The 9,893-nt window shown below is 37.7% G+C and overlaps 2 protein-coding genes across 2 annotated transcripts in view; one reads left to right on the forward strand and one right to left on the reverse strand.

Annotated features, from left to right (window-relative positions):
* Positions 1-9,893, reverse strand: part of LOC118734214 (DEAD-box helicase Dbp80) — a 410,640-nt gene that overhangs the window by 359,264 nt on the left and 41,483 nt on the right. The window contains exon 3 of the mRNA XM_036463935.1: positions 5,311-5,442. Coding sequence (XP_036319828.1) covers positions 5,311-5,442 — 132 coding nt within the window. The remainder of the gene's footprint in view (positions 1-5,310; positions 5,443-9,893) is intronic.
* LOC118734216 (putative nuclease HARBI1) lies at positions 7,813-9,070 on the forward strand. Its single transcript, XM_036463938.1, has 3 exons — positions 7,813-8,083; positions 8,145-8,431; positions 8,490-9,070. The coding sequence occupies exons 1-3, from the start codon at positions 7,953-7,955 to the stop codon at positions 9,068-9,070; spliced, it is 999 nt and encodes a 332-aa protein (XP_036319831.1). The 5' UTR covers positions 7,813-7,952.

The raw sequence follows: 9,893 nt of genomic DNA on the forward strand, positions 1-9,893 counted from the left end.
AGTAGAGCTATTTATTCGGAGATGGGATGAGGTATCTATAACAAGATAAGCAAGCCGCGTAACCCCACAAGGCGGTGTGCTGTCCCCACTTCTTTGGTATCTAACGGTGGATACCTTGCTGTCACGGTTGCAAGGTACAGGTCATTGCTTACCCGGATGATCTAGCCCTGACGGCAATTGGTAAGCACCCTCAAGTTCTATGTGACTTAGTTCAAGGTGCCTTACGCGTCATGGATACCTTGTCCAAAGTAGCAGGACTGAGTGTCAATCCGGAAAAAAACGGGCATGGTTCTCTTTTCAAACAAAATTAAAGCTGTCCAGCTACAATTTCCTTCCTTGAACGGCATCGCACTGACTTTCTCGGAGGAGGTTAGATATCTGGGCATTATTCTTGACAGAAATTTAAATTGGCGGCGCAATATAAAGGGTGAACACACCAAAACTGCGACACTTTGGGAAGCTTATAACTTACCCAAAACGAATTCAATATTTTGAAATTCAAATACCATAAGCTGACCACATGAGCTTAGTTGGACGTAGAAGAAATTTCATTTGAATTTGATTCCTAGTTGAGTTAAAAATGGCAACCGAGTTAGAAACGAGACAAACCATTTTGCACGAGTTTATAAATGATCCGGCCTTAAGTACACGTAAAATTGCTAAAAAATTAAAGATTGCACTTTTCGACAGTTTGCAGGGTTTTAATCGGTACAAATAAGGCCTGGCAGTTACGAGAAAACCAGGGAGCGGGGGTTAGCATGGTCAAAGTGATAAAAACAGTGCTCGGAAGGTCCTCAGTGCGTTTTCGCGAAATCCGAAGATTTTGTCACGTTATGTTGCAAAATCCGTACACAGATCGCAGTTTTTCGTACAAAAGGTAAAGCGGAAAGCTTCATTGAGATGTTCTACAGCTCAAACAGCGCCAGACCGAGGCGCAAAGTAGAATGTTACAGCGAAATCCCGCATTCGGAAGTTGTATGAATTCTAAATTAAAAATACAACTGCATTGTTATGGACTACGAAACCTACTGCTATAAAAATTCAAAATATATTGCAGGTCAAAATTTTTATACTAGTGCAAGTCGTCAAGATGCCCCTGAAAGTTGTAAGCTGAAAATGAAGCCCAAATTTCCAAAAAAACCACATGGTTTGGCAAGCTATTTGATCCTGTGGCCGTAAGAGCTGCCCTTTTTCCCCATCCGGGACAATGAATGATCAAGTTTTTTCGGGATGAGTGCCTCAAAAGGCGTCTTCTGTCATTTATCAACAGATAAGGAGTAGGCCACTGTTCTAGGCGGACGTGGGAACCTGCCTCTATGCCAAGGACACATTGCCGTGGTATAATACAAATAACATCAATTTTGTACCTCACGACTGCAATCCACCCAATAGCCCAGAGCCACGTCCTATTGGGGAATATTGGTCAATTGTCAAAGAAATCTTGCAGAAAACAGGTGAAACAGTGAAAAATATTGAAGAGTGCAAAACAAAGTAGTTGTGCGCATCGCGTAAAGTCGATGATGCAGTCGTGCAGAACATGATGGCGCGTGTGCGATGAAAATACCGATCACTTGCATATGGAGCAAATAATAACTAATATTTTAACATTTTAATAACATCCAAACTTCCAAGTTATATAATACAAAAAATAATAATTTCAAAGTCTGCTAGTTTGTTTCTGGTAGTAATTTCTACGTGTCGCAGTTTTGGTGTGTTCACCCTTTAGAAGAGCGTTGCAAAAAAGCTATAACTGCTATGTATGCCTGTAAATCAGCGATAGGGAAAAAATGGGGAATGGAGCCTCACATTGTGAACTGGATGTACACAGCGTTCTGTTCTACGGCATAACGGTTTGGTGGTCGTCCGTAGATAAATCTACAATAAGAAACAAATTAACAACGGTCCAATGGGTGGCGTGCATGATGATCACGGTAGCGCTACCATTGACGCCGACTTAAGCCCTAGAGACCTTGCTTCACTTTCTACCTGTGGACCTATATGGTAAACGACAGGCAATCTCTAATGCTATTAGATTAAATGCACTAATCAAATGGTGTGACACGACAACGATCCCCTCAAGGGAAGAATGGGAGGAGGAATCGGTCCTGATCTCGTATTGACTCAACAGCCATCTACACTGATGAAGGTAGGAAGTGGGGTATACTCGCAAGAATTCTCACTTAGGCTTAGTTTTCGTCTGCCAGATCTATGTAGAGTTTTTCAGGCTGAACTAAGCAATAAACGAAGCTGCAAGTTGGCTGATCGATTCTCTAATTAATCTGAAGGCGGTATCAATCTTTTCTGATAGCCAAGCGACTATTAAAGCACTTAATAGTGACAAATATACGTCGAAGATTGTTATGGAATGTAGACGTACTCTTAATTAACTGGCAAGATGTTACGTCACTAATGTTGTATGGGTGCAAGCCCCAAAGACATACCGGGAAACTGTACTGCAGATGAACTAGCAAAGGAAGCGACCTTGTTGTCTGCAATCAGTACAGCCCGTAATGCAGGCATTCCGCTATCTTCTTGCAAGCTCTGGCTGGATAATAACTTGCCGGACGGGCAAATATAAAACATATCTGGCCTAAGGTGGACAAGCGTAGATCTCGCCCTCTCCTCCACTTGGAGCGACCACTGCTGCGACATCTTATTGGAGTTCTCACCGGGCATTGCCTGATGGGAACCCACGCCACTAGAATGAGTTTGCAGTCAAACGACTACTGTCGTAGCTGCCGTCATGAGGAGGAAATCGAAAGCGTAGAGCACTACTTATGCCACTGTCCTACTCTGGCAAGAGCTCGTCGATGATCGTTCCTCCATTATTCCTTTGTCTGGCCGAACCGGATTCAGCCAGTATCTATGACTTTATGCGCTTCATCAGAGCTACGAAGTGGTTCCATTTCTAGGGTAAGAGGAGAGACATATGGAGTCTCTAATACGGCATCATAATGGGTCCATGGTGGCCTAAGGGCAGCCGAGATAACCGAACCTAAACCGTATGAGATACTGTTTTTACCCTGACAAGTGAAATAATGTTTTCTTTTGTATCCGTGACAGCATAACTTAGTTTTCCCATCGCTCGAGCAAGATATCTTTGATTAGATAGCTTTATCATCGGTGTTCACAAACAGATATATGATACCTTTCAGATTAGCAGATAAGTAACGGTAGCAGTCCCTGACCGAATTGATTAAAATTTGCCAAACTTTAAATTGTGCCGGATGTTACGGGCGTGACCAACATAAAAGAAAAGCACATAAATACTTAAAAGCAATTCGCACATATTCGCCTGTGTCATAGCGTTACCTTCGTCAGCTTTTTTACACTGTGCAAGATGTGTTTTCTTTAAAAAAAAAAACTATTGTTTGCATTTTGTGACGGGCGTGACATTAAAATATGCTTAGCTTCAATACATATATAATAAAATAATCAGTACTTGCCCGAAAAACGCAAAATAACACAGTTATAGTGCTGTCGAATTGTTCTCTGCATTGACCGTTTAAACAATGCAAAAAAGACAATAGACTACGAAAATCAGTATTGTCAATTTTGAAGAACATTAACCTCTCATATGAGTTTCTAAATGGTACAACCTAAAGTAACAAAATCTCCGATTTTGAGATAAATTTCGAAATTTTGGCTTCCTAGTCTTGAAAGTTAGATTTATTTACTCTTATTTATTAGAAATAATACACAAAAATTCAGAAGTTTATTTTCGTTTCATTCGGTATCGATTACCGTGGAATTAGCCTTATACTACTTACGCAGATTCAGGTAGTTCATGGAATTGCTGTGATCGCGGAAATTTTTCGGCTTCACTTTTTCATTTGTTTGCTGCTCATTATTCAGCAAAATCGCCAATTAAACAATTGAACTCATTTTTATTTTCCTGGTTTTATTTAACCAGATAAAATTGACACACTTGAAAACAGTGTTGCCAGATTGTTCGTTTTTTTTACAATCGGATTCGATATTAACTTCGAAACAAAAGTTCCGATCGGATTATAGAAGACCACTTAAATACCGAATGGGAATTGAATTCCGATTCGCATGCGATACCGACTTGGATTTCAGAAGAGGGCTGTATATAAATGACTGACAACAGCTGTTCTAACTGATTATCGAATCTAAATGAAAACGATTTCGAACTTGTTCGATCTCATTCGAAATTGAGAACATCATCATAAAAATTACTCGAAATGTATATCGTTTTACTTTTCAAGTTGAGTCGAAATGCAGTACAGGGCTGAGTGCCTATAAAGTGTGGTATATTAAGGCTTGGGAGTGTAATTTAAGTCGCCTCCCCGCGGTACAACCTGGGTAACATGCCTTAACGGCTGTTATGTACACGTGCTCACCATGTTAGGGACGGCATATAACCCATAGCATAAACGCCTTAGTGAGCGTCGGTTCCCCAGGTTAGGGGCCACTCACAACGACGTCTGCTCTCCATGTCAGGGGCGGCTGAGTCCGTGTCTTTCTCGAGCGGGGAGTGGCAGACATAAAAGAAACCCCCGAGGGAGGAGGTGTGCTACTGAAGGACCGTGGGAGAAGAACGGGGGGTACGGCGGTAGATGGTGGGCGAGAATGTCATCTGGTGTCGATAACCATCGACTTCTCAGGCTAGGCAGTGGAATCTCAAGCTGTGCAGTCTATGAATGCTACTAGGAATGTAGAGGGTGTTGTCTCCAAGCCTACTTTGGGCAGGGAGGCAGCCGTCGAAAAGAAGCCAGGTAAGGATCGAGACACTGGGTCCCAGCATCGGAGTCTTACGATCGGCAACGCTTCCGATGACGATAGGTTCTCACAGGCAAGCTCCGAGGCAGAGAAGCAACTGCTCTCGAAACGGTCGGATTTCATATACCTATATTTCTTTTATTTAATGTTCCTTAATTTTTTATAAAAGTATAGCTTCAAACTTCGTACGAAAATTTAAGAAATATCAAATTTTAATGAAAATTTTACATTCTATTCAGAATTAAAAAAAAAATTGCATTCGGCATGAACACACGATTACACTGCTATGATTAGGCGCGTAATGTCCGAAGAGCCTTAGCCATTATTCTTCTTGTATCTTTTAGAATTTTCTTCAATTGAATGCGGAAAAATTGACAGATGTGGCTTATTACTCGGAAACTATGTTTATTCTTTGCTGTAAGAAATTCATTCTTATCCAAAGCGAGAAAGTACGGAGTACAAAATCCGACCAACATATCTCACTTAATAAAAACCTTGAACAATCAAAGGTACTCATGATGGCGCAAACAATAAATTATGTTACTAATAAATAGAAAAATTACTTACAAATGAAGGGCTTCGAAAGTTTTAACGGAATGTAAGGGTGATTTAGGGTCCTTGCGTTGCACTTCCAAATCCAAGTTCGATTCAACCAGTCCTTTGCGAATAATTTTTAATAGCAAACTTGTTTCAGCCGCGCTAGAAATAGAAACATTTTAGATAATGGATCAAATACGAATGTTTGTACGTAATTATTTACATATGTTTCTACATAAATATGTATAGTATATATTTTTTAACTATCGGGGCTATCACTGAATCCATCTTAACCCTACTTTCGTGAAATCTACTAAAATGCAATCACTCAGTCCGAATTAGTACGAACAGATGTATTCAGAGTTCATGCAACGTTGGCAGTAGGGATGTTAATTTGTCGGCTTTTTCTGATACCGGGATTTTCGGGATGGCGTTGTCACAATCCCGGGATCCCGGTATTAGTCCCGGGATTTAGATATTCATTACTTTTCAAAAACTTGAATCGAAAAAATTGCTTCTATATTGTTTGAGAAGCTCTCCTACCATGAAATAAATAATAAATAAATGGGTTTGAAACCATGGTACAATAATTACAAAAATATCATTGTTGCCCACACTAAAACGTTTACTGCTGGAAATATCCCTTTTTCCATACCCCAAATACCATATATGTATGTTCACGTATTTTTTTGTAACAAACCATCTTACAGAGAACTTATTCAATTTGCAAAAGTCGGAAAAAAAAACATTTCTTTTTGTGCGTCTTTTTTCGCGGTCAACTTTTGAGCTCGCGCCTTTATTCGTGTCTAGTGACGATATACCTTTTCATCGGTAATGCAGTCACTAATACTAATTCAAATAGGAATCTAATTTAAAATGAATAAAAACTTATTTCGGTGACTGCATTACCGACGACAGGGTGGATGTCTATGCTAGTTTTGCAGTTTCTTTGTGTTCTACGCTAACTGAGCAAATAAAGCAACCGATTCCTTCATCCGCGGTAGCCGAGTGGCGAGCTGCGTACTACAAGCCTGTAGGTCCCAGGTTCGATCCTCGGTTGGAGCTATGGCCAAAAAAATGTTGTTTTTATTATTTCTTTTATTTTTCTACATTTTATTTGATTTATATATTTAATTGTTTTTTATTTTATTTTGGTTTGCTTTATTTTATTTCTCATTTTTTATTTTATTATTAGTTAATTTAAATTTTTAGAGTTTAATTTTACTAAAAAAGTCTAAAACAACTAACTAAAAACAACTTAAAAAAATATAGAAGTTATAATTGAATCAATAAAAAAAATAATTGAATATTCTCCTGGCCGTGGCATTATGCCGTCTGTCAAGGCACAATTTTGATCAGATCAATTGCGGCGTTAATCCAGATCAACGTTGCTGTCTTTCAATGCTTTTATATGTACAATGTGCCAAAAATGGGATTTGCTCGCCGGGAGCTCGTGCCATCTAGCTGTATCCATTTATACCAAAATATCGATATGTAAGTATTAAAGGTAGAGATAATTAGGGGTAAAAGAGAGAGCCGTTTTGAAATAAACCACGTTTTACTCTCTCCTGTAATATGACGTTCAAATTGGCCCCATTTAACTTGTTAAATGAAATAGAGCTTTTCGGAAAACACAATCGTCCACATTGAACATTTGGAGTTAACTTTGACGGTGGTTTGATTACCAATAAAAATTCGGAAAAAATATTCAAAATCAAGTTTTTGTGTTTCAATTTGTTTTGTGCGAATGTCTGCTTCATGATATTGACGCATACGGATTACTTAGCGACTTCAAAATGTTTAGTTTGTATGCACTATTTATCTCTGCGTACGATGAGACCTCATGGAAAATAACTAATTACCGCCTTGGCCTCTTTTTTGGCGGCCAGACATGCATACACTTTTGATATTTTTTGATAATTTTTAAATTTTAATATTTTTCAGAATATAAATTTTTTGAACATTGGCGTGTCAAATGAAAGCTTTTGGCTCTTTCTGATTGGCTGAAGCAGAAAGCTTTCTGATACAACGCTAAACTGGTTTTCAAACGAGTTAAATGATTTAACTGGTTCAATTTTCCAACAACAATTGCATGCGATTTAACTTGTTTATGAACATGTTTTGTTCATTTAACTGGTTCAAGCCCATTTAACATGTTTAGCTCGTCAATTTGAACGTAGTATAAGATTTGGCCAACCTCACATACGAGGTTTTGCATAATCTTGATACTCGGTTTTTTACTTTAAACGACGATAAATGTATTGCGAACAAATCGTTTTTTTACAATCAGCCTTTTTTTAATGTTCAGCTACAGAACTAAATTCATCAGCTGATTTTATGTCTTTATGTTAGTAATTCTTTTATTGAGAGAGGATAGTATCGCTTTCTTACAGCCAGTTTCACGAAAGCAATTTAAGTGAAAAATTATTTTTTTCAGTTTCACCATTTGACTTAATTTTTATTTAAATGGTCACCTTTTCCCATTTAAATATTATTTAAATGGTCACCTTTTCCCATTTAAATATTATTTAAATACGATGATATGCAGCTATGTTCACGTTTTTCTATCAGCTGATTTGAAAGTAGCAGAAGATAAATATATTGTAAAAAATGGAATCTGAAGACGAAAGTGATATGGAGTGCGAAATTTGTATCGTATCGTAAATCGTATAATGAGGGAACGACGTAATTGTTTTACATATTATGATGAAGTCGACTTTCGGTATAGGTTTCGTTTGACTAAACAATCAGCTTGGATGGTACTTGAACTGATTAGGAACGAAATTCGGCACAAAACTAACAAGTAAGTAAACATTAAAGTACCTTCGATTACAAATTCTGCTATTTTTTGATAAATATTGTAGAAACGGTGCGATCTCTCCCGAAGTAATGCTTTTACTAACACTGCGTTTCTTTGCAACTGGCTGCATGCAAAGAACTGGCGGTGACCTGTGTGGCGTTTCAAAAAGTTCTTCCTGTCGCGCAATAAGGAGAGTGTGTCACAACATTGCATTGTTAAGACAACGATTTATAAAAGTCCCCTTGGAATTAGAAAGCCAAAGAGAAATTCAGAGACAATTTTATAAAACGGCAAAGTTTCCACGCGTGCTAGCTGCCATGGACTGCACACATATAAGAGTACTATCTCCAGGTCAGTACATTAAATAATTTCAACTAATGAGGATTATCTAAAATGCGTCACTATTTAGGTGGGGATGAAGCAGAACTCTTCCGAAACCGAAAGAACTACTTTTCAGTTAATGTGCAAACGCTTTGTGACAGCAAACTGAACATCATGGACATCGTAGCCCGTTGGCCAGGATCGTCACATGACGCAATAATACTTAAAAATTCAAGAATATTTAGCCGATTTGAAGCAGGGGAGTTCGGGAATGCAATAGTCGTTGCCGACAGTGGCTACCCTTGCAATCGGTGGATAATGACACCTTTGTTAAAAGTACAAACTCCGGCTGAGGCGTTATATAACGAATCGCAAATCAGAACTCGTAATTGTGTTGAACGTCAATACGGTGTGTGGAAACGAAGATTTCCAGTTCTTGCGCTGGGAATACGAATGAATCTCAGGGAAGTGGAATGTATAATCGTTGCAACCGCAGTTTTACATAACATTTGCAACTTAAACAACGATTGTGTCGCACCAGCAGTCTACGAAAATGAAATAAATAATATCATCGATGCAATTGTTGAAGTACCCACAATCTCAACTTCAGGTCGAAATGACAATTTATATAGAAACCATATAATACAAAACTATTTCGAATGCTTGTAAATTTCTTTTGATTATTAAAAAAATAAACATCTTTATAACTTCTTTTTTTTTTTTTTTAATTCAGGAACACATTTTAGTATTTATGTAAATACAGATAGGGCACATATGTATGCTTGTAAATATCTTTTATATAAGTATTCAAAAAAAATTGTATCTACATATTTAAAAGTCAGATACACATTCTAGTACTTATATACATTTGTTAATACTGATAAGGCACATATATGAGTGGAAGATCGACCTATCTCGGCAGCCAGTTCGAAAACGCCCTATCTCAGAAAACTTTTCAACAACGCTCTATTTCAGAAAACTTTTCAAGAACGCCCTATTTCTGAATTTTATTGAAAATATCCTATCTCAAAATTTAGTTGAAGAACGCTCTATCTCAGAGTTCGGTCAGCTGCCGATTCAAAAACGCTCTATCTCAGCACATTTTCAATGTATTTTCGTTTAAGATGGGGCTTTTTTGAGCCGAATTCTGAGATAGGACGTTCTTCAACCAAATTTTGAGATAGGATGTTTTCAATAAAATTCTGCAGTAGAGTGCTCTTGACAAGTTTTCTGAGATAGGTCTATCTTCCACTCAGCCATCGATATACAAAACGAAAACCAAATAAATTCAAAATTGAAACTTTGTTCGAAAGTTAAAAAAAATTCAACAAAGTATTACAAAAATTACAAACTTTTACAGTTTGTTTAATGTTCATTAATTATTTAGAAAAGTATTGCTAATTTCATGCATTCATTTAATACATTTATTTCGTTTCATACACTGATTTTATGCCAAAATTAGAAAAACTCCACAAACTTTCCATCACAGTTC

Source organism: Rhagoletis pomonella, unplaced genomic scaffold (assembly GCF_013731165.1).
Source record: "Rhagoletis pomonella isolate Grant_MI unplaced genomic scaffold, Rhpom_1.0 Rhpom_scaffold_00002, whole genome shotgun sequence".
Taxonomy (NCBI): Eukaryota; Metazoa; Arthropoda; class Insecta; order Diptera; family Tephritidae; genus Rhagoletis; species Rhagoletis pomonella.

Coding starts and splice junctions, on each gene's coding strand:
- LOC118734216 (XM_036463938.1), top strand. CDS start 7,953: ATGAGGGAACGACGTAATTGTTTTACATATTATGATGAAGTCGACTTT. Junction 8,084..8,144: donor ATTCGGCACAAAACTAACAA/GTAAGTAAACAT, acceptor TAAATATTGTAG/AAACGGTGCGATCTCTCCCG. Junction 8,432..8,489: donor TATAAGAGTACTATCTCCAG/GTCAGTACATTA, acceptor GTCACTATTTAG/GTGGGGATGAAGCAGAACTC.